The sequence below is a fragment of the Rhineura floridana genome, chromosome 3 (assembly GCF_030035675.1).
Source record: "Rhineura floridana isolate rRhiFlo1 chromosome 3, rRhiFlo1.hap2, whole genome shotgun sequence".
NCBI lineage: Eukaryota > Metazoa > Chordata > Lepidosauria > Squamata > Rhineuridae > Rhineura > Rhineura floridana.
The window spans coordinates 40655562-40680821 of NC_084482.1; the positions used below are offsets into that span (position 1 = coordinate 40655562).

General features: G+C 42.0%; 1 protein-coding gene across 1 annotated transcript; it reads left to right on the forward strand.

The window, feature by feature from the left end:
* Positions 1–925: 925 nt before the first annotated feature.
* SUOX (sulfite oxidase) lies at positions 926–24993 on the forward strand. Its single transcript, XM_061615481.1, has 4 exons — positions 926–1035; positions 16637–16703; positions 21931–22102; positions 22781–24993. The coding sequence occupies exons 2-4, from the start codon at positions 16648–16650 to the stop codon at positions 24209–24211; spliced, it is 1659 nt and encodes a 552-aa protein (XP_061471465.1). The 5' UTR covers positions 926–1035; positions 16637–16647; the 3' UTR covers positions 24212–24993.
* Positions 24994–25260: the final 267 nt, after the last annotated feature.

Consider the following 25260-nt stretch of genomic DNA (forward strand, 5'->3'; position numbering starts at 1 on the left):
GCAGACTAAAGTGCCCAAGGTGATTTTGAAATGGAGAATGAAATGAAGTAGGCATCCAAAAGAGGAAGTGCTCTGGTAATGAGTCAATCCTCACATAGCTCAATATGCATTCCAGTAATGACAAAGAGGTAAAATTTCTAGGTAGCCTAAATGACAGTGCCCTAGAACTGTTGGGCACATAACCAACTAGAGGGAAGGTGACCCCGGATTCAAGCTTAAGTGGGGCCCAGGCCCTGGTGTGAAATGTGTTGTTGAACCAATTGCAAACAGAGACCACAATGCTGCCAAGCACAACATATATGTCAGTGGACAATTGCCAACAAAGTCACACAGAGTCAGGTATGACTTCAAAAGAAGAAACGTCCCCCAAATGAGGGGGATTGGTAAAAAGGAAGTTGAAAAGGACAGTGAAGAGGGTGAAATCTTTCTAGAATGCTGGCGCGTTGTTCAAAGCCACAATAACAGCAGTTCAGCTAGAAAGTAAACTGAGAGCAAGGAAAGGTACCCCATCCAGGGCTAAGAGGATGCCAGGGAGGTTCACGGCCAAAGAAGCCAGAGGCTTCCTTTTAAAAACGAGAATACCTAGATAGACCATCGGCCTAATGGGGTGGGGGTAGGGGTGGGGAGAGCGGGCTCTTCTTATGGTCTTACGATTTTCACCGACGAGGGCGGCGGAACCAGGGTTAGGGCACCTGCGCACCAGAAACTCCACGCGGTAAAATATGATCATCTTTCAGGCGTACGTTAGCGGATAACGTTGGGGGCTAAGCTCTACAGTAGCTAAACTCAGGGTGACGCTGAAGAATGTTTTGCGCTCTTGTTCCTCATCTTGACCCATAGCTATTTTGGGCTACCGGCCCTTTAAATCTCTTCTGCTTTGCCGCCGGGGTGGGCGTGGTCTTTCTTTTTCTGTAGTCGCTGTTCAAAGGCGGTTCCCCCAGCCCCACCCTCTCTTAAAGGGGAACGCTCGCCGGCTGTGGAGGCTGCGTCACGGAGACGGATCTTTCCTTGGAGGGCTGGCTGCTTCACTGAAAGGTGAGAGGAAAAGGAACAGGAATAAAGACCGGGAAGGATACACAGGGTGTTTCTGGGGTGGGTCGGAAGGGTTGTAGGAAGGGCAGCAGGCTAGTTAGGGCAGAGTCTAGCTTCGAGGGGCATCTGTTTTGGGGCTGATGCGTTTTCTACAGCTCCTGTCTCTTATGGGGGCAGGTCTCAGTATTTTTACGAGGAGAGGTTGGCGGGCTGGAAAAGTTGACCGGAATACACTAAAGTAGACTGGCAAGACCAAATCATGCATGCATTCTTATTACTTCATTTTTATTATTATTGAACAAAAGATGGTTCTTATACGGGAATTTGCCGAAAAGCGACTGTTTGCAACGTCTCGATCTGGAAAGCAGCCCGATAGGGTTTCTTGAGATTAACCATCCGTCACAGTTAACATTCCTGTGTGGACGGGTCTTGTTGGCGCTGGACCCTTTTCCGGTCTCTAGATGGAAAGCGTTTCCCCTTCGGGTGCTGCTTTTGTACCAAGGCTTGTCGCTTTCTAAATCATGACTGAGAACCTCTGTGTATCGCGGGCTTCCAGGGAAACGTTTCGTGCGAAAGTTGTTCACAGAAACTCGGGATGTATGTTTATTACTTCTGTCTGCTTCTGTCTCACAACGCCTGGGTATTGTGCATGTAAAAAATCCAGCATTTTCAACTGGTATGACTCTTCACCTGCCGCTTTTACTGAATTGCCAGCAAAGGTTATCGCCTGAGGAGATTTATTGCAGGGGAAGGTGTTTGTCCTGCTATCAGCTGCTAACTTCCGTTTTTAGCAGCCTGTGCTTTTTACAGTAGCCTGCCATGCAGCAAGCAGCGATGTGAAGGCCTGGAGGAAAAAACCTGCTTTCCCCCTGAATTTTGCGGGTTTCTTTCCCCAGGCCTTCACATTTCTAGCAGCAAGAGAAATTGCCTAGCATGGTGATAAAACGAAGAGAAAACATTAACCTATGTAACTTGTGTGTTTAAGGCAGGGTCAGACTAGTACAAAAATAAAAGATTTGAGGTGTGAGGGGAACATCACGCTAACCAGGTCTTACCAAGACACTTAGACAAGTCCATAATGAGTCTCAAGCTACCATCTCTCATTTCCATTTTAGTAATTACATTTTGTTTTAATTTGTTGTTGTTATGTGCCTTCAAGTCGATTACAACTTATTGTGACCCTATGAATCAGTGATCTCCAAGAGCATTTGTCATGAACCACCCTGTCAGATCTTGTAGGTTCAGATCTGTGGCTTCCTTTATGGAATCAATCTATCCCTTGTTTGGCAGGGAGTAGAAAAAGAGGAAGGCCAAACACGAGATGGATTAATTCCATAAAGGAAGCCACAGACCTGAACTTACAAGATCTGAAAAGGGTGGTTCATGACAGATGCTGTTGGAGGTCACTGATTCATAGGGTCGCCATAAGTAGTAATAGACTTGAAGGCACATAACAACAACAACAACAACATTATGTGTTGAAAGTATGATAACCTCAGTTTCATCATTTTAGCTTCTAGTGACAGTTCTGGTTTAATTTGTTCTAACACCCAATTATTTGTCTTTTTCACGGTCCATGGTATGCGCAAAGTGCTCCTCCAACACCACATTTCAAATGAGTTGATTTTTCTCTTATCTGCTTTTTTCACTGTCCAACTTTCACATCCATACATAGAGATCGGGAATACTATGGTCTGAATGATCCTGACTTTGGTGTTCAGTAATACATCTTTGCATTTGAGGACCTTTTCTAGTTCTCTCATAGCTGCCCTCCCCAGTCCTAGCCTTCTTCTGATTTCTTGACTATTGTCTCCATTTTGGATAATGACTGTGCCAAGGTATTGATAATCCTTGACAAGTTCAATGTCCTCATTGTCAACTTTAAAGTTACATAAATCTTCTGTTGTCATTACTTTAGACTTTTTGACGTTGAACTGTAGTCCTGCTTTTGTGCTTTCCTCTTTAACTTTCATCAGCATTCTTTTCAAATAATTACTGGTTTCTGCTAGTAGTATGGTATCGTCTGCATATCTTAAATTATTGATATTTCTCCCTCCAATTTTCACACCTTCATCTTGGTCCAATCCTGCTTTCCGTATGATATGTTCTGTGCATAGATTAAACAAATAGGGTGATAAAATACACCTGTCTCACACCCAATCAGTTTCTCCATATTCTGTCCTTACAGTAGCCTCTTGTCCAGAGTATAGGTTGCACATCAGGACAATCAGATGCTGCGGTACTCCCATTTCTTTTAAAGCATTTCATAGTTTTTCATGATCTACACAGTCAAAGCCTTTGCTGTAATCTATATAGCACAGGGTGATTTTCTTCTGAAATTCCTTGCTCCGTTCCATTATCCAACGTATGTTTGTGATATGATCTCTGGTACCTCTTCCCTTTCTAAGTCCAGCTTGGACATCTGGCATTTCTTGCTCCATATATGGTAAGAGCCTTTGTTGTAGAATCGTGAGCATTACTTTACTTGCATGGGATATTAAGGCAATAGTTCGATAATTACTGCATTCCCTGGGATCCCCTTTCTTTGGGATTGGGGTTAGGGTTAATCTGTAAGCCATTGTTTAGTTTTCCATATTTCTTGACAATTTTTTGTCAAAATTTGGACAGATTCAGTCTCAGTAGCTTGTAGCAACTCTATTGGTATGCCATCTGTTCCTGGTGATTTGTTTCTTCCAAGTATTTTAAGAGCAGCTTTTACCTCACATTCTAAAATTTCTGGTTCTTCATCACATGGTTCCTCCGTGAATGAATCTGTCATCCTGGCATCTCTTTTATAGAGTTCTTCAGTGTATTGCTTCCATCTTTCTTTTATTTCATCTCGGTCAGTCAGTGTGTTCCCCTGTTGATTATTCAACATCCCCACTCGTGGTTTAAATTACGTACTAGTCGCTGTATTATTGTATTTAGGGTTCTGACCGTGGTTCTATCTCCTTTTGCTTTTGCTTTCCTTCTCTCTTTAACCATTTGAAGAGTTTCTTCAGACATCCATTGAGGTCTTTCTCTCTTTTTAACTAGAGGCATTGTCTTTTTTCATTCTTCCCTGATCATGTCTCTGACTTCAGTCCATAGTTCTTCTGGTTCTCTGTCAACTAAGTTGAAAGCCTCAAATCTGTTCCTTATTTGATCTTTATATTCTTCTGGGATGTTATTTAAATTGTATTTTGGCATTAAGATTGTTTCTGGCAGAACTAACTAAACTAAAATCATTTCTAAATTATACCTCATCCTCACACAAAACAATCATATCAAAGATTACAAACTCAAAGAAAACTCGGACTGCTCCTAAAAGGAAAAAATCTGCAAATATAAAAAAATTTAAACCACCAAGAAGTAAAAAAATGAACTTCCAGAAGCTTTTTCAACAGCTTGCTGTCCAACAACAACCGAAATTACAAACAAAGAATTCACTGACTCCAGCGTTAAGATCCTCAGTCTCACACACAGCGAGAACACCCCCAAAAACCCATGACGATACTTCACTTCAAAACAAGACAAACTCAAACTCAAATATCTTAAAAATGCGTACATGTTCTGACCTGAAGATTGATGAAGAAAAAACTGCCATTATTAATAAGAACTTACAACAAGAAAATCCAAAGGAAAGCTGGTGCCTTAAATATGACTCAAATAAGCTTGTACTACTGAACCTTCCTTTTCAAAGATACAGAGGAAAAGTAGCTACTTGGAAATACAGAGTTTATTATACACTCCAGTCATTAGGCCTAATGGCTTTATGGCCTGACGACATTATAAAGGTGGAATTCCTCTACAACCCCTCCTTAAAAACATCCGTCTTACTCACCTTTAAATCATCTGCTGTAACAGCTCGAATAATTGCAAATAAATTACTTCTTGGAAATTATGGAATTTCCATCCACAGACATTTCTCCAGTCTAGCTAAACCTGCTCCTCTGTTCACAAAGAGAATACTATCAACGAATATAATAACCCCATCAAATGGGAGTGGAAATTCCCCACTAAACAAAAGAAAGAATCTGCTAAAATCTGGAAACTTGGATCCACCTCCGGACCGGCTTCCCTCCATCAATCTGCTAAACTCAAACAGCCCTCTTTTACAAACAAGTTCGATTGTGCAGAATTACAACTTAACTCTTCCAACCCCCTCCTCACAAGAAAAACAAAAACCTGAAACTTTCAACACCTTAGTCTCCAATACCACTTTGCTGCCGTCCTCTCCTAATCTGGTAAATACTGAAGCTATTCAAGAAGCCCCTTTTGACTTTACATGTGAAGGGGAGGAAGAATTAATAAATAGCTTCCATACTTTCACAGATGCTGAACAGAGTGAAGTTATTAATAAAATGCAAAACCTATTAACCAACCTCAGAGCAAAAAGGACAAGCTCCAGATACTTGGAAGGCTCAGAACTGGGCTCATCACCCATAATTCAAGTACTCCCTTCTAATACCACTCTAAATGAACGCCCACCTTACTATTCAAATGTCTGCAGACCCAGTATGCTTTGCGATGCAATAGTACATGAGGCACCAGAACTAATTTGACAATCTTCATCAATACTTGCGAACTCCTTTTCAACTACTAAATCACCTGAGAGAAGGGTCAACCATCATCCCCATATAGCAAATTACCCAGGCCTATTTGCAAAAGAGACTGCCGATTTTAGTGTAACAAATTCTGACCCCTTCATAACGTTAGTACCCACCTCGCCCTATACATACCGTCAAAGGAGTCCTGACGTTAGGCCTATCCCTACACTGCTAGGCAAAGGGAAATACAAAAGACTAAACATCTCCAAATCTTCTAAAGATATCATTGTTTCACGTTGCCTAGTAACCCCTACTCGAGTTAATCAACAAAAGGGACAATTTACTCCAGAAAAAAAGACACACATTGATTACTCAATATTACTCTTTAATGCCAGATCAGTCAATAATAAGACTTCAATAATCTATGATCTTATCCTAGATGAACAGGCTGATATTGTCTGCATAACAGAAACCTGGCTTAACAACTTAGGTGGAGCCAACTTAGTTGGTATATGCCCGCCTGATTACGCTGTCTACCACCAACCTAGGTTGGATTACCGTGGTGGTGGAGTAGCGCTTATATACCGTAAATCTATTCCCTTATCTAGAATTTTCCTCCAGCCTTCCCCTGGTTTTGAAGCTCTTTGTCTGAAACTTGGTCATCATAATCACATTGTGATTCTTGTGATTTATCCTCCCAATTCACCAAGCCGCTTCTTGTTTGATTTATCCAATCTAATTGCAGGTTTACTATTGGATTCTCCTAAACTCTTAATTTTGGGAGACTTCAATATTCACATAGAATCCTCTGCCTCAAGTAACGCTCTTGACTTTCTATCCTCAATGTCTACATTGGGGTTGCAACAGTTAATTTCAACCCCAACACATATTGCAGGCCATATCTTAGATCTTGTCTTCCTACCAGAAACAGGTACTTCTGATTTCCGAATAGAGAATATAACCTCTACCCCACTATCATGGTCTGACCATTATTTAATTAGCTTTAACCTTCTTGTGTCACCTGTACCCCCCAAAACTAGAACTTCAACTAAATTATATCGCCCTAAGAGATTGTTAGATCCCGACCTATTCGCATCAAAATTTAAGGAATATTCATGCCCCCCTACTGGAACTCCAATCGACACTTTGATCTCCTCTTGGAACAACATCATGACTGAAATTATGGATTCAATGGCTCCCCTTCGCCCGTTAAAAATTACAAGATCTAAATCAGTCCCCTGGTTCTCCAAAGAATTGCTAGAAATGAAGCGTACCTATCGAAAGTTAGAACGCTGATGGCAAAAAACTAGGAGTCCGTCCGACCGAGCTCAAACCAAGGAATTTGTGAAAACCTATACTTTGGCCAGACACGCTGCCCAAAAAGCATACTATTCAACTGCAATCAATTCAGCCGGAAATCAACCAAAACAACTTTTTCAGATAGTTAACAGCCTCCTCCGTCCTAAACAGCCGGTTTCTGATATAGTCCACTCTCAATCCCGTTGCCAGGAGTTTGCTACATTCTTTGAAACTAAGGTAGATCAGATTCGCTCCTCCTTGGACTCTATTAAAATGGCAGAACATAATGATATTCCATCAGAAATTGATGTAGCTAAATTGGCAGAATCCAATGACACTCCATCTGAAACTGTTCTTCCATCCCAATTTACGAACTTTCAACCTATCTCATCGGTTGATATTCCCCAACTTCTCACTAGAATGAGACCGACAAATTGCTCACTTGATGTCTGCCCTTCATGGCTTATAAAAACATCAAAAGCTGAACTTGCGAATTGGCTCTGTGTGATAATTAATGCCTCACTTCAACAAGGCCATGTTCCCCAGACATTGAAAGAAGCAATTGTAGTTCCATTATTGAAGAAGCCTTCCCTTGACCCCACACTTCTTACCAATTTCCGTCCAGTATCTAACTTATCTTTTATCAGTAAAGTTATTGAACGAGCTGTAGCCACACAACTGCAAACATTTATAGATACTAATGATTGTTATGACTCCTTCCAATCAGGTTTTCAGCCGAAACATGGGACCGAAACAGTGCTAACAGCACTGGTAGATGATCTACGACTTGAATTGGATAGAGGAAATCTAACTTATTTAATTTTGTTAGATCTGTCAGCCGCATTCGACACTATCGATCATACCATTCTCCTAGACCGCCTCTTTAGTATGGAATGCCGAGGAACGGTACTACAATGGCTCCGCTCCTTTTTGGAGGGCAGACTACAAAGAGTTGTCCTTGAAAATTTCTCATCCAAGGTTTGGCCATTACGATACGGTGTCCCCCAAGGCTCCGTATTATCCCCAATGTTATTCAATATTTATATGGAGCCCCTAGGAAAGATTATCCGTGAATTCGGAATACACTACCATCAATACGCAGATGACACCCAACTCTATTACTCTTTCCCTCCAGATGCCGTAGAGGCGGTTCGTCCCTTAAACCAATGCCTGGTTGCCATACAAAACTGGACTAATAGGAATAAACTAAAACTTAATCCAGAAAAGACGGAGGTTCTGTTAATTGGACAAAAACCGTCCCATGAAATCAAAAACCTACTTACCTTAGACAGGGTCTCACTCCCTTTGAAATCCCAAGTTCGGAGTTTGGGCATTATCTTAGATTCCGCTCTGACCCTTGAACCTCAAATTGCAACAGTATCCAGAAGTGCTTTCACTCAATTAAAACTAGTCCGTCAACTCCGTCCTTTTTTAGGAATGTCGGACTTGAAGCAAGTGACACAGGCTCTTGCGACCTCAAGACTGGACTATTGCAACTCTCTTTATATTGGACTATCTGCAAGATCACTTCGCCCGCTTAAGCTGATACAGAGAGCGATGGCAAGAATGCTGACCAGAGCAGGTCCACAAACACACACCACACCTCTTCTTTATCAACTTCATTGGCTTCCGATCTCATTCCGTCATCAGTTTAAAATTTTAGTATTAACTTTTAAAGCTCTAAATGGTTTAGCACCAATATATTTATCAAATCGTATTCTGGAATTTAAACCTCAGCGACCGACAAGAATACATTTCGAACACTCTCTCATCATCCCATCCACCTTTATAATCCGCCGTGCCAATACTAGAAATAAAGCCTTCTTGACCATAGTGCCCATCCTATGGAATAATCTTCCACCAGAGATCCGACGTTCTTTTTCACTCATGGACTTTCGCCGTCAGTTAAAAATTTTTTTGTTTCTTCTAGCTTTTAAACATTTAATAGTTAATTGATTTTTTAATGATTTTATTGTACTCTTATTATTTTATATTAGATTGTATTGGACATTGTTTTTTGTTCGCCGCTCTGAATTCTATGAACTAGGGCGGGGTATAAATTATTAAAATAAATAAATAAATAAATTATGATTGCTTTGTTGTTCTTTTTTAGCTTTACTCTGATTTTCAATACAACCAGTTCATGATCTGTACTGCAGTCTGCTCCTGGTCTTGTTTTCACAGAAAGTATGGAACTTTTCCATCTTCTGTTGCCAATTATATAGTCAATTTGATTCCTATATTGACCATTTGGTGATGTTCACGTGTACAGTCATCTTTTTGGTTGCTCAAAAATGTGTTTGCAAGAAAGAAATTATTGGCTTCACAGAATTCAATAAGTCTTTCTCCTGCTTCATTTCTGTCTCCTAAGCCCCATTTTCCCACAATTCCTAGTTCTTCTCTGTTGCCTACTTTTGCATTCCAGTCCCCCGTGATTATCAGAAGATCTTGTTTTGGTGTGTGATCAATTTCCTCATGTACTTCTGCGTAAAATCTCTCCAATTCTTCTTCTGCGTTTGCCGTTGGAGCATAGACTTGGATGATAGTTATGTTAATAGGTTTCCCATTTAATCTCATTGATATCACTCGCTCAGACCTTGCGTTGTAGCTCCTAGTTGCTTTTGCTACATCACTTCTCACTATTAAAGCAACCCCGTTCCTTCTTGATTTCTCATTTCCTGCATAAAATATTTTGGAGTTGCCTGATTGAAAATGTCCCATTCCCGTCCATTTTAGTTCGCTCACACCAAGTATTGTAATGTTGATGCGTTCCATTTCTTGCTTGACAATTTCTAACTTTCCCTGGTTCATGCTTCTCACATTCCATGTTCCTGTTGTGTGCGTTGTACAACTCCAGACTCCCCTTTCGCATCTGTGCGCATCAGCCTCTGGGCTTCCTTTCGGCTTTGACCCAGCTGCGTCATTAGTCACAGCGCTACTCGTACTTGTCCTTTGTTCTTCCCCAGTAGCTTGGTGAGTGCCTTCTGACCTGGGGGTCTCATCTTCCAGCACTATCTTGTGTTGCATTTTGGATACTCTGTTCATAGGGTTTTCGTGGTAAGAGATACTCAGAGGTGGTTTACCATTGCCTTCCTCTGCGTTTGTTTTAATTTAGTAGAATAAATAAATAATAACTAAGTGTAGGATGTATTGTATATGTATTGCACAAAAACTTTAAACAAAGTCAGCATTTTTACCTGGACTATGGGAAACCATTTTGGTACATTAGGGATGTTTTCTTGCCTGTTTCAGGTGATATGGAATTAAATGGCTGCACCACAACCAGTTTAGATCCACAAAAGTAAGGAGCTAAACTAGTCTCAAAATTACTATCAGATAGCATGTTGATGATTAACATGAAGAAAAATAGGAAATGGTGATTCAAAGCTGAAAAGATGTGCGATGCGGAATTCATATGCATGCTTCCATAGAAGTAAATCCCATTGGACTCAGTGGGACTTCTGAGTAAACACGGTTAGGGTTTGGCTGCATGTCCCTGTCCTTAAAAATGGATCTGTTCAGACAGAGGTATAAACATCGCAGTGGAAATGAAGCAAGAACTTTGGTTGGTGCAATAATGTTAAAAATGTTGAAAGTAAGTTTTCAAGTTAAAACATGCTGTTACTCTTTAGTGGCACAGTTCTGGCTTAAAGGGAAAAATATTAACCTCCTTTTGCTTGTGATTTACACATACTTCCTTGCTTTTCTGTGAAACTGTCACAGCTACTAAAAAGCTCGTCTGCTTCAGGAAAGTTTCTCTGAATCTGATCCTCCCTGAGTGATTTATGGTGCAATCCTGGGAGTAACTGAATTGAATTCAATAAGGTGTATTTCTGAATATACATTGTTAGGGTTGTGCTATTAGTTCTGAACCGCTGTGTATTATATCCCTGCTTCACCAACCAGAAGTTGATTTGGTAAGTTGCACTAGCTAAAATGTTGGATTTGGATCTGGTTTGAAAACCTCTTTAAAATAGGTTAATTGGGTAATTTTGAGCAAGACACTCTGTACCGTAAAATATTCTCAATCATAATAGTGACTGACTGCTGAGTTTTAATTAGTGGGCTTGCCCACAACCTTGAGATCTGCCTGTCTTTTTAAACACATGGATGGGGAGGCTATGGCCCTGCAGATGTTGTTGGGACTCCACTCCCATCATCCTCAACTAGCATGGCCAGTGGTCAGGGCTGATGGGATTTGTAGTCCAGCAATATATGGAAAACAACAGGTCAGCATCCTTGGACTACAACTCCCACCATCCCTGAGAAATGGTCATGCTGCCTGAGGGTGATGATGAGAGTTGTAGTCCAATAGCATATGAAGGGCACCAGATTATCTGCTTTAACAGCTTCTAAAGGAGATGCAATTTCAGGTTCTCCTGCCTCAGTTCCTTCCTATCTGCTGGAGCAGGCGGTACTTTCATTTTGTCCCATAGCAAGTGCTGTATGTCTGTGTGTAGATTGAAAGGACAGAGGGGTGGGAGAAACTGTGGCAGCAGTGCTATTAAAGATTTCTGCGGGATCTCTGGGTTGCAACAATACCGATGAGGCCCATCAGGATAGGTAGATGAAAGCATTTTGCTCACTTCATTAAGCCAAAACAAGGTGGAGATTATCTGTATCGTTGAACCTCAGATCAATCTACTTGCCTGTGTGTTACAGTATTGTGGGGTCTAGCAACTCCCAACAAGATACTATATTTTTCATAGGACAGATTATACTTTCCATAGGAATGGGAAATAATCCAGCAGGAAGATGAAGCCATGTCCTTAATTTCCTATACAGGATGAAATGACCAGGAGTCTGCATGAGTTTGCTCAAAACTGGGCCCTCTCTTTCCTACGCTCTGTAATTGTAATTGAGTTAAATTGGTTCCATCATAATTAAAGTGCTAGATTTCTGACTGACAAATATGATAATTAAGTTGTTATAAAATGATTGCGATAGACCTTTTGGCACCACCGGTGGAGATTAAAATGTCAGTCTCACAGATTACCTTTTAAAATATCCCAATTACATATGCACCTGTTAATGCAGTTGTACGCTTGTCTACTCAGAAGTAAGTCCCTTTGAATTCAATTGGGCTTTAGTCACAGTGTGTGTATAGAATTGCATTGTAAATTTCTGCATTCTCAAACACATCTTCCACTAGCTTCTGTAAACTACTGACTGTAGATGTTAGACTGTACTAGGTGGCTGTCTGTATTTGCTTGGCAGTAAAGCCAGTGCGATGCCCTTAATGTGGTTAGGGTTAGGGTTATTAAATTTATCTATCCCTTCAGAAGGTCAGTCCAATCAAATAAGCATGTTAAAATCCTATTCAAGAATACATTATCGTAAAAGGGATAATCCCCAACATAAGCCATCCGATTTAAGATGAACACCAAAGCAAGGCAAACATAAAATCAGTTGTGTGGCCTACATGCCTGTGTGTGGTGCTGAAACAATTACAAAGCTGGTGGTAGGTGGGCCTTCCTGGGGAGAGCATTCCATAGACTGGGGTGGGGGCCGCTACAGAAAAGGAAGGCCTGTTCTCTCATCACCATCCTCTGGACCTTCCTCAGAGGTGGCATGCAGAGAAGAGCCTCAGATGACTATGTTTGGGTCTGGCATTTGTATGGGGAAAGGTGGCCCTTTAGGTATAGGGGTCTCAAGCTATATAAAGCTTTAAAGGGTCAAAAACAGCACTATGAATTGGGGCCCAGAGTAGGGTTGCCAGGTCAGAAGCATCCCAAAACCTGAGATTTCAGGGGCGGGCCCTAGTGATGTCATGGGGCAGGTCCTAGTGATGCCATTAAGCATGATACATTAAGCATTAACCGCTTGGAGCATACCACTCAAACAAAAAAAAATATCTGATTGGAAATTAAGACACAAATCTTAGCTAAATTAGGGTGTTCCCAGGTCCAGCTGAAGTGATGGGATCATTCCTTCTCACATGCTTAGGGAGCCTCGATAGGGAACATTTAATCTACCTTACTTGCTTCTAAGCAAGAAGGCTTTAAGTGCCCTCAGGCCAGGCCAGTTGGTAGAAGGCCATTGTATGAAGAAGGGAGCATAGTGTTGTGGAGATTTTAGACAGCAGCACTCAGGAATAAAGGTAGATGCCGCCAAAGTCTGAAATTCTAAGCCCCATAGGACTTGATATGGTTAGGATTGTGCTGTTGGTAAGACTTGACTAGGGATCTTCTGCAAATATATTGATATCCAAGCAGGGTTAGCAACCCCTTGCCTTTTAACATGGCTGCTCCAAATTTCTTTACAAATGTGACCATTCACTGCAGAGAGAGGTTTGACAAATTAGTAAGAGTTAAGAAGATTTTCTACCCTTTCCTGCCCACCCTGTAGGCTGCTATAAACTCATTTTGACAGCCAACCCAATTCCAGTGAATAATAATTGACAGAGAGAAAACACACATGGTTTGGTCTATCTTCACAGGCAGTAGTGTAGGAACAACAGCAATTGAAGTCACACTTCCAGTATGTGAATTCTCTTTTACCAGTATTGGGCAAGAAACAAACCATCATGCAAACAACAAGGTGCATCATCAGTGGGTTTAAGGGGGTTGAGCTGACCACATGGAACAACTGTTGTTGCTTCCATGAATGTAAGGGAGTGAGGTCAGAGGTAAATGAAATGCAAATAGAATAAGAAAAACAAAATGCAGTGATGATTTCCTAAATGCAATACCATACCAACCAGAAAAAAGATTCCTACGAGTAAGGCAGAAAACACAGCATCCCACAACCAGTCAGAGTTCCTAACCAAAACCAAAAGAAATCCTGTCAGCCAGTCAGCCAAGGTAACAGAAATATCTATGCAGCACAACCTGACACAGGGGCTGCAGTTAGTGCAGAATGTTGTGGCACAATTGCTGATATGAATGAGACCCTGTCAGCACATATCTCTGCTCTGAAATTTGTACTAGTTTCCTATTTGTTACTAGACCAAGTTCAAGGTGTGCTTTCCATGTTACGGGTGCTACATAGTACTTGTTCTGCTCTTGTATGAAATGATCCTTTAGTGTGGCAGCACCTACACTTTGGAACTCCCTGCCTATTGACATTAGGCAGGCACCTTCATTGTACTCTTTTTGGCACCTGCTAAAAACATTTTTGCTTAGGCAAGCTACCCAGGCATATACAAGCTATTATGCTTTTTATCTGGTTTTAACTCACTGTTGGTTTTATTATTTTGAATTTTTTAGAATACCTGTCTTTAACTGTTTCTGTCAATAATTTTATTGTTTTAACTCCTTCTGTAAACTGCTTTGAGATTTTTTACAATAAAGCGGTATATAGATATAAATAAAATACATAAATAAATTTTGAAGTCACTATGGCCGTTGGGTCTCTTTCCACTTTTAGGAACCACGAAATCTGCATTATACCAACTCAGGTCATTTGGTATCATCTAGCTCAGTACTGATGACATGGACTAGCATTGGCTGTCCTGGATTTCAGGCAACAGTCTTTTCCAGAGATTGGATTTTGGACCTTTGCATGCAAAGAATGTGCTGTACCACTGAACTACAGCCCTTCCCCATTTAAAAAAGTATCTTTTAAAATTGTTCTTTTCAATTCACTGAGCCAGTGTGGCATAGTGTTTAGAGTGTTGGACTATGACCTGGGAGACCAGGGTTCGAATCCTCACACAGTCATGAAGCTCACTGGGTGACCTTGGGCCAGTCACTGCCTCTCAGCCTCAGAGGAAGGCAATGGTAAACCACCTCCGAATACCGCTTACCATGAAAACCCTGTTCATAGGGTCGCCATAAGTCAGAATCGACTTGAAGGCAGTATATTTACATTTAATGAATGCAAAGCGTACCTAGGGCAGATCCACACCATTCATTTAAAGCACATTCAACACACATTTGAAACACATGAATCCCACCACAGAATCATGGGAATTGTAGTTTAAGGATGGTGGGAATAATAATGTGAGGGGGAACCCACACTTCCCAGCATTCTTTGGGGGAAGTCATGCACTTTAAATGCAAGTTGGATGTGCTTTAGATATATTGTGTGTATCTACTTCACAAACTTTGCCTGCATGTAAATCATTTTAATTAATTATTTAAAATGGAAATCATCTACAAAGTTTACTGGGTGACCATGGGCTACTCACCATCTCTCAGCCTAATTTGCTCCTCAGAGTGAAAAAAAACCACCCCAATGAAGAAGGGCACACTTAAAATGTAGAGGAAATAACAATGTAAAACCATAGTGTGAAATCAAATATTTATTGGGACTTAGTATAAAGACATATTTATATAAGCATGACTATCAAATACGTTTATTTACACAACCTGTAAAGATATTTATAGTGCAATCGTGTGCATGTTTACTCAGAAGCAAGTGCCAATGTATTCAATGGGGCTTACTCAAACAAGGAAGTGTGCACCAGAACTGCAACTGATAAGGAATTTCACTTGCGCAACCCAAAATTCAGAATCATGCCACTTTAAGCTAGTTTGCAACTGTTTTATACTTGTTTTTATGGTTATTGCATTTTAAAGGGATTTATTTCTTGTTGTGAGCTGCCTTAGTTTCCAGTTGGCAGCCCTACCACACAGGGATGTTGGAAAAACTCCATATACACACACACTGGAGATATAAAATACATACATCCCATATAATAGTTTATTGTCAAAACCAGTTGGTCATTGCAGAACATTTTTAAAAAATATAATCAGTATTGTTTCCTACCAAATAAAAGCAGTGTCACCGTTAAGCTCTCCCTAACTGCTTTAAACATAGGATTGGAGGGGGAGAGAAAGATTTACAACATGAACACAATCCTTTGCAATGTTCACTCAAAAGTCCCATTGATTTACAGCAGAATCCTAACCATGTCTACACAAAATAAGTCCTATTGAATTCATTGGGGTTTACTCCCAGTATGTGGGATTAGCATTGCAGTTTTACTGTCAGAAAAGTGAGTATAGGATTAAAACTTTGTATTGGGAAGGCTTTCAAAACAGGCTATGAATTAGAAAAATAAACTGCCCTCTTCAACAGCCCAGGAAAATTTAAACTTGTTTGACTCCTCATATTTAGAAAAGCATAACTCATTGTAATGGCAGTTAGATCTCCTGCACACAAGAGAGAAAGCAACTTTAGTTTACTCAGTTTATGAGATCTTTAGACAAGTTGGAAAAAACAACAGTTTTCTGGCTTTGCAATGGGTTCTAGCTATTACTTTGAGGTAAAGAAATCCCTTGTTAATCACAACCCTGGCTTCACTTATTGGTTACAAACCTGAAAGGGCAGGGTTAGAGCAGCCAGCTACCAGCTCATTTAACAGAACTTGTGGGGGGGGGGCTGACATTTTGGTGTATATCTCTTGAACCAGACTGAGAAACTTAATGGTTTTTTTTAAATGAAAGCTGAGAGTCCAGAGATTGATGACTCACCCGGACAGGACCCCAAAAATCTGGAGTCTTGGTGCAAAAACCAGAGACCTGGCAACCCTAGCCCAGAGACAAATTAGCAGCCAATGCAGTTAGGCCACAACCTGTATTATATGATTACACCACCTTGTCCCAGTTAATGATCTAGCTGCTACATTCTGCGCTAGCTGTAGTTTCTGAACAATCTTCAAAGGCAAACCCACATGCAACACATTGTAGTTGTCCAACCTGGAGGTTATCAGAGCATAGACAACCAAAGCCAGGTTATCCCTGTGATGGCATTATTTCCAGCTAATGGGCAGCACTTGGACTTGTGGTGTTTGGTGCAAACATTGTCTGACTCTTTTCTATTATATGTAGGCTTGGGAAAGATGCTGCTGTACAGACCCAGCAGGAATGGCCTCTGCACCCTTCAGAGAACATACTGGTATGGAAAATGTGATTATCTGCATCAGCTATGTGTAGCAATTAAAGGAAATGTTGATCTTCAACCTGCTATCTAAGCTCAGGATTTCCCTATCTTTTCCCACCCCTCAAAATTCTGACATGGATCCAAAAAGCTACTGCCTAGAGGGCTTCAACCCGAACATTGCAAAAGTAAATAACCACAATTTTTATCAGAACCACCACCATATTTGTAAGTAAGGGTAGCAAGCTCCCAAATTGCTCTGAACTCTTCTGTAGGTAAGGGTAAGGACAGAGAGACAACATCAATATAGTAAGAAGACCTCCAAGGTATGAAAAGGTTTTGCATCTTCTTAGGAAGTAAAATACCATGGTTGACCTTCCTTGTTCAGATTGGTTCCATTTAAGATAGTGATTTTGTTTTTCCATAGTTATCACCTTGGTCCTGAAGAAAAGCAGCTAGATTCAAAGGGAGCATTTTACCTGGGCCAGCTGTATTGAAAGTATTGTGATATCAAGCTTTTGAGCCACGCAGAGTTCTTAAGACAGGAGCAAGCCTGTATAATAAAAAAGTGTTTTTAATAACAAAAATGCATCTCAACCTGAAGCCTTTTTGCTATTCTTTCCTCTCTGATTCTGCTTTCCCACTCACACAAGCCATTTAATCCCCCACTGAGCCCCATCCTACTGCTTCGCTTCAGTTCTAACAGGTGACATTGCTCCTATGTCCTAAAAGGAAGCAAAGAGACCTTGGCTGAACTTTCCTAAAGAGCCTTTTGAGAGTATTTGTTTTGACTCCTTGCCCAGTTGTATATGGGCTGTAATCTTATCTCCTAAGTGCATAACTTCCCTTTCAGTGTGGCTTCTGCTTTTAAGATCCCAGGCTAAGGGTGCAGTCTAGGTAGGGAGATCCCTTTTATTAGGTATATAACTCCCTCTGTCTCACCTTGAGTGGAGGCAAGAGTTAATGATTGATCATTGGGTGAACTGAGCAGCAGTAAGGCATCTGTGCTCTTGGTGTCTAGAATCCTGTGCTATAAGTCCAGTTTTGGCAGTGTAAATATCTCATCAACTTGCTATTTTTTTTAGGATTTATTCTGAAAGTGTGTGTGTCTGTATATTCAGAATTTGGATTGTATATTCAGAATTTGGATTTTATTTTTATTTAGAAATATATATAGACTGCTTAAACAGAAAACTCTAATCAGTGTACATAATATCAGTAAAACCAGCAAAACTGTAAAACACACACACATAATTAAAGTATATATCGTAGGCTTGCTGGAATAAAAGAAAACTTATCTGCTTCTAAATCACTATAGTAAGGGTGCCTCCATAAGGAATTGCTAGGGGCTGTGGTAAAGGAGAAAAACATAGGAAGTATATGTACGTTGCAGTTTCTGTATGGATAGCAGCTGAGAACAATGATCAGATAGCTGTGTGGGGTGCTGAACTTCTGCCCCACAGGAATCGCCATCCAGTTCTGACTCTTTAGAAGAAGTGGCTGGTCTGTTTTTATAAATTCTTACTATGAAGTCTAGAAAGTTGCCATATTTTATATGCCAGTTGACCTTCTTAAAAGTGTCTCAGAATTTGCTGGATACTATGCTGCATGTTGTGATTGCAGACACATACTCATTGAAAACGGACAAAAGAAAATAAGGCATCTGTGCCAAGGAGTTAGAATGCTAGCCAGGAGGCAGAACAAACTGCATTCATTTTCCTTTGATTGGCAAACGTTTCCTAGGTTACATGGTCATACTCCCCCCCCCATGTTTGAAATGGGGAATATAGCTTTTGTCTAGCAAGGGTGCTTTGAAGGGAAGGTATGGGTTTATTATTCAATTATGTCTTTTGGAGACTGGAAAACAGACACTAGACTGCCATGGCACACTTTCTCTTCTCCTCCCCCAACCCCCTGCATTTCCCCCCTGCATTTTCTTCCCATTTTCCTTTCCTGTATGTCTGTAAGCCTGCAGGTTATGACTAGGGTTGCCATATTCCAGTTCCACAAATCCGGGCAGGCTAATTTGCATATTATGCATATTATGCAAAGTATTTGCATATTAATATTTGGATTGTCCAGTTGTTTTGTTTTTGCGCCTAGGAATTACCACCAAAAACTGGAGAAAGATGTGAGAAATCTTTTTTTAAAAAGCAACATTTTCAACCTTAAATGCCTAGACTCTAGTTTCCAACACTATGGAATATCTATTGATTGATTAAGAGGATTTATATCCTGCCCTTCTGCTCTTAAAAACAGAGCTCAGCACAGCTTACAAATATAATAAAAACAATAAAAATGCACAATCAACATAAAAACATAATAAAAACACAAAATAGCAACAAACATAAAGTAAGTCAGGGCAGCAGTACAGTTAACCATTACATATATGATATATTTCAGAGATGTGGTGGGTGGAGAAAAACAAGAAGCCAATATGTTAGGAAAAGGAGTCTTTCACGCCACATGCTCAGTTCTAAATACTGTCGCAGCAAGTTTTACAAGTTCCTCCAGTATTCCACTGGTACAGGCACTCAGACATTCAAAGTATCTGTATGTTTCTTAGGTTTTATAAAAGCAGAGCTTTGCTTAACTCAAAATTTCTTCTCCCTTTGATCAACCACATCTACACAGGTTCCACCTCCATACTCAAAATGAAACTGGGCCTAGAACTGTGCAACAACCCCACACATACCTTGCTAATTAGATTACCAATGCCAGGATGTCTGTCTTATCTACTACTCTCCTGTTCCCTCCCCCCCCACCGGGCATCATGAATGACCCAGTTCTGGGCTCAGAAAGAAAATAAATATCTGGTTCTCTTCAAAGTACTGATAAGCCTCTTGTTTTAATTAAAATAATAGTTATAAATTCTTGCTCTTATCACTAATGGGAGTTATTTATCTTGCATATCCTGCTGTTGCTTCTATGGCTGTAACGGAGTGAGGTTAAAGATAAGTGAAATGCAAATAAGAAAAAAACAACACAAAAGGCAGTAACACTTTCCTAAATGTAATACCATACCAGCCACAAGATTCCCATGAGTAAGGCAGAAAACTAAGCATCTCACAACCAGTCAGGATTCCTAACCCAAAACCAAAAATATGATAAATGAAGAAATATTTATATAAGCATGACTATCAAATATATTTATTATTTACACAAACTGTAAAGATATTTATAGTGCAATCTTAGGTTTATTTATTCAGAAGCAAGTCCCAGTGTATTCAGTGGGGCTTACTCAAACAGGGACAGAAATGCAACCTCAAGTGATAAGCAACTTCATTCACACAACCCAAAATTCCAAATCATAAGACTCCATACACGCACACACACACACTGCAGATGTATAAATACAGACAGCCCATATAACAGTTTATTGTCAAACCAGTTGGTCATTGCAGAAAAATCAGTATTAGTTTTAAAGAAATCAGTATTAGTTTCCTACAGAATAAAAACTGTAATACCTAAGTAAGCCCTGCCTACTTGCTTTAAAATAGGACTGAAGGCAGGGACAGAACGAGTTAGAACACAAACACAATTCTTTTTTACATTCACTCCAAAGTCCCATTGATTTTCAGCACATTCATAACCATGTCTACTCAAAAGTAAGTCCTATTGAATTCAATGGGATTTACTCTGGGCATATGGGATTAGCATTGCTTTTACAAAAGCAAGTATTGGGAAGGTTTTCAAAACACTGCCCAGGATCTGACTCCTGCACACAAGAGGAAAAAAACTGAAATGTATATACTTACCCAATTTATGAGATTTTCAGATAAACAGTGGGGGAAACCACCATTTTCTGGCATTGCAGTGAGGTTTTCTAGACACTGCCTCAGGTCAATGAAACTGAAACACAATTCTGGCTTCACTGATTGGCTGCAATCCTGAATGGGCGGGGTTAAAGCTACAAAGTGCTATACAGTACTGTTTAAAGAAAGATTTAACAGTTGGGGCGGCTGACGTTTTTATGTATATCTCAAGAACCGGACCACTTAGAAACTTAATTTTTTAAAAAAATTAAAGCTGAGAATCCGGGCCACCTAAGGGGCTAAATGGGTGCCAGGTGGCATGCAAAGAATCCGGGTAAAACCCGGCTAACCGGGCAATATGGCAACCCTAGTTATGACACAGCATGTTCTAAAGGACATAGGAGCATCTCTTATCTTCTTGTCTTCTTCTGGCCTGTTCCTCCTTACCATCTACTACTTCTTTCTGGCTGCATAGAGGACATGTGCCCTCTAGAGTCAGTTAAGAGCACCTGTCTGTGCTACAGATCTAAACCAGTTTGAGAACAGACTGTCATAATTTCCACAATGAAAGTATTTTGTGAAGGTGTGGAGAATTCTGTAATAGAGGTCCTTTAGAAACATGATGGGGAACCTCTAGCCCATGGGCCTAAGTAGGCCTGCCAGGCCTCTCCATTTGGCCTACAAGGCTCTTTTGGCCACCTACCCTACACCTACACCTATCCTACAGTTGGGGCAAGTAGGGACCCTTCCCTGCCCAAAGCAGCATTTGCAGCACCGGCAACTGAATGCCACTCTTGCAAAGCTCTGTTCCACTATCTGCACCATTTGATTTCAAACTGCATGGGCAAAGGAAAACACGTCAACTGATATCGTTGTGGTGGCCTCACCCATGTGTCAAAATTGGTCTGGGCAGGAGGAAGGATCCGGCCCACTAGCCGGATCGAGTTCCCCGGCCCTGCTTTAGAAACATGAAACTGCTCTGCTGCATCAGACTCAAAGTCCATTCAGTTCAGCACCCTGTTTCCAACAGTGGCTACCCAGATGCCATTGAGAAGACCACAAACGGCATGAAAGCAACAGCCCATCCCTATCAGTTATCCTCAGCATCAGATATCTAGAGGTGTACTACTCCTGAATACACAGGTTCCATTTTGCTGTCTGGGATGACTGCTCTTGACAGACATATCCTCCATTAATTTGTATAATCCTTACCTTAAAGCAAGAGTGGGAAGCCTGGGGCCCTCCAGATCTTGCTGGACTACAACCGCCATCATCCCTAGTCATTGGTCATGTTGGCTGGGGCTATTGGATGTGGTGGTCCAACAATGCCTAGAGGGACACAGGTTGCCCACCTTTGTTTTAAAGCCATCTCCGCTAGCAGATATCACAGTACAGTATCTTGCATTAGGAGTTACAACAGTTCAACATGTTTGAAGTATATACTATAGACATCTTTTTAAGATACTGCATTTGGCCTGGTTTTGTTACAGGTTGAGAGCTATAGCTTGGAGGCCCCACCCACCAGCCTGCTTGGCCTGGACAACCTGCCGCTCCCATGGCACTTGGGACAGTGCTGGCAGCACGAGACACAGGCTTATGGCAGCAGCAGGGGCTGGGCTGGGCATAGGCACCATCTTGGCTTATGGAGATCACCATCGGCGGGTGAGTGGGGTATCCTGGGGAATGTTGTGTGGTGGCGTGTGAACAAAGGAAGAGTTAAAAATGGAAAGTTGGTCAGTTGTATGAAGGTCTTGGAACACTGCCTGAAATTAGACTTTTAAAAAAATTAACGTAAGAAGATCCCCGAATAGATCAGGCCAAAGGCTCATCTAGTTCAGCATCCTGTTCTCAAAGTGGTCAACTGGATGCCTCTGGGATGCCCACAAGCAGGACCTGAGTGCAACAGCAGCACTATCTCCAGCTGCAATTCCCAGCAGCTGGTATTCAAAGGAATGCCACCGCTGACAGTGGAGGTATAACAGCCATTGATAGCCTTATCCTCCGTGAATTTGTCTAATCCTCTTTTGAAGCCATCCAAACTGGTGGCCATCGTAGCCTCTTGTGGGAGTTAATTTGACCATAGTTTAACTATGTGCTGCATAAAGAAGTACTTTATTTTGCCTGTCCTGAATTTTCTAACACTCAGCTTCATGGATGGTTTTATAGGCTGCTTATGTAAATTAAGCTGCAATCCAGAATGCATTTATCTGGGAGTAAGTCCCATTGAACTCCAGCGGGATTCTGAGAAGACATGTATTGGATTGCACTGTAAATGGTTTTTATTAGGGCAGAAAGGTGCGAAGTCTTCCTTAATAGCTTTCCCCTCTTGTTTTCTTACAGGCAGCTGAGCCTGAGACCCCGGATTCTGCAGCTGGACCCCCATTTCCTGTTTTTACCCGGCAGGAGGTGGCTCGCCACAACAATGAAGCTAACCGGGTGTGGGTGACCTATGGCAGCGACGTCTTTGATGTCACAGACTTCATTGAGCGGCATCCTGGGGGCAAAAGTAAAATTCTCCTGGCAGCAGGGGGTGCTTTGGAGCCATTTTGGGCCCTTTATGCCATGCACAACCAGGAACATGTGCTGGAGGTCCTGCGTGGTTACAAAGTAGGGGAACTGAGTCCAGAGGAGCCTCCCCAGCCGACCCCAGGAGATCCTTATGCTGAGGATCCTCCACGGCACCCTGCCCTTAGAGTCAATACCTTAAAGCCCTTCAATGCAGAACCCCCTGCGGAGCTGATCTCTGAAAACTACCTGACCCCCAACCAGCTCTTCTTCAAGCGCAACCACCTTCCTGTGCCAACTGTGGACCCTGCTGCCTACCGACTGCATATACAGGGCCCCCGTGGACGGACCCTGTCTCTGTCTCTACAGGACTTAAAGAGAGATTTCCCTAAGTATGAAGTGACTGCCACCCTGCAGTGCGCTGGCAATCGCCGTGCAGAGATGAATGCGATCAAGAACACCAACAGGCTAGGCTGGGGCGTTGGGGCCATTAGCAATGCACTCTGGGGCGGTGCCCGGCTTCGGGATGTCCTGGTGCAAGCTGGGTACAAAGCAAGTGATGATGGGCATGTCTGCTTTGAGGGCCTGGACAAGGATCAGAGTGGCACAGTTTATGGGGCCTCGATCCCGTTTAAAAAAGCCATAAGTCCTGAAGGGGATGTCCTCTTGGCTTATGAGATGAATGGGGAGGACCTGCCCCGGGATCATGGGTTCCCCGTCAGAGTCATTGTGCCTGGGGTAGTAGGTGCTCGTAATGTCAAATGGCTGGCCCGGATCACGGTGGGCCCAGAAGAAAGCAAAAGCCACTGGCAGCAGAAGGATTATAAAGGATTCTCTCCTTCTGTGACGTGGGACACAGTGGACTTCTCCAGTGCCCCTGCCATCCAAGATATGTCCATACAGTCTGCAATCACTGAGCCATGCCCCAATGCTTCCGTCCCCCCTGGGGAGCTCACGGTGAAAGGCTATGCGTGGAGTGGAGGTGGGCGAAGGGTCATCCGTGTGGATGTTTCGCTGGATGGTGGGAGGAGCTGGCACGAGGCCAAGCTAACCGGGGAGGAGAAGTTGCCAGGCCGAGCCTGGGCGTGGAAGTTGTGGCAGCTGGATGCTTGTGTGCCTGCTGGCACCAAAGAGCTGAACATTGTCTGTAAGGCTGTGGATACCAGCTACAACGAGCAGCCTGACACAGTGAGACCTATCTGGAACATTTTGGGAGTGCTCAACAATGCTTGGCATCGGGTGCATGTCCGTGTGGGTGAGGAGTAAGAGCCTTGATTGTGCCTCGTTGCCTGAAAGAAACAAAAGGGTCCTGGATCTCAGGTGCTCTGCGCCTTCTTCCTTCTGCAAATACATTTGCCTATGCCCCTTGGAGAGGCCACAAAGAAGAGCCGAGGTCTTTGGTGGGGCCTTTGTGACCTCAGTGTGTCCTTCTTCACTCACTATAGGGCTGTAGCAGTTCCCTAGCTTTATTATACTTCCATGATTGTGGTGGGCTCAGAGAAAGGGACAGGTCTCTCTACATGATCAAAATCACTAACTCTGTAGGGAGTTTGGGACTGCAGTCTTTTTAAGTACTTTTAAAAATTGGATTCAAAAGTCTCAGTGTTTATCAACTGTACCTATGTGGCCTATTGGCTAGCCATTCCTCCTTTTTATGGAATGTGGCCACATAGTGTAGGTATTCTCACATTTAATGCTGAACTCCCCACAGCTTTGGGAAGTGTTGCCCTTCTAATTGCCCTGCTTTCCCCCTTCTGATAAGCTATTTTTGAGCGCTCTGTTACTTTAAATCTTGCCAAATTCTGTACAGGGCAAGGCTGTTGTGCCTATTACAGTTTTAAGGGAGAGCTTGGAGTAGGAAGTGTTTCTCCCATTGTAATGCTGCAGTGGTGGCAGACACTGCTAGGATTTTCCCAAGGTGCAAGAACCTTGTTCCACTTGCAATACAGCAAGTTTATTTTAGTTTAGGGATCACCAGTGTGGTACCTTGCAGATAGGGTTGCCAGGTTCAGGGTCTGAGACTGATCCTGTATCTTTAGGAGAAGAGAAAGTCAGCCAAGTGCAGGTGTTCTTGCAACCCTGTAATGGGAAAAACCAGAAGGTGGAATTCTCCCTTCCCCCTGCACAACTTTTAAAGATACAGAAGACCTCTTGGTTGCCAGGCCCAGCCTCCAAGAGGCCTTCTGTATCTTTAAAAGTTGTGCAGGGGGAAGGGAGAATTCCACCTTCTGGTTTTTCCCGTTACAGGGTTGCAAGAACACCTGCACTTGGCTGACTCTCTCTTCTCTTAAAGATACAGGATCAGTCACAGGCCC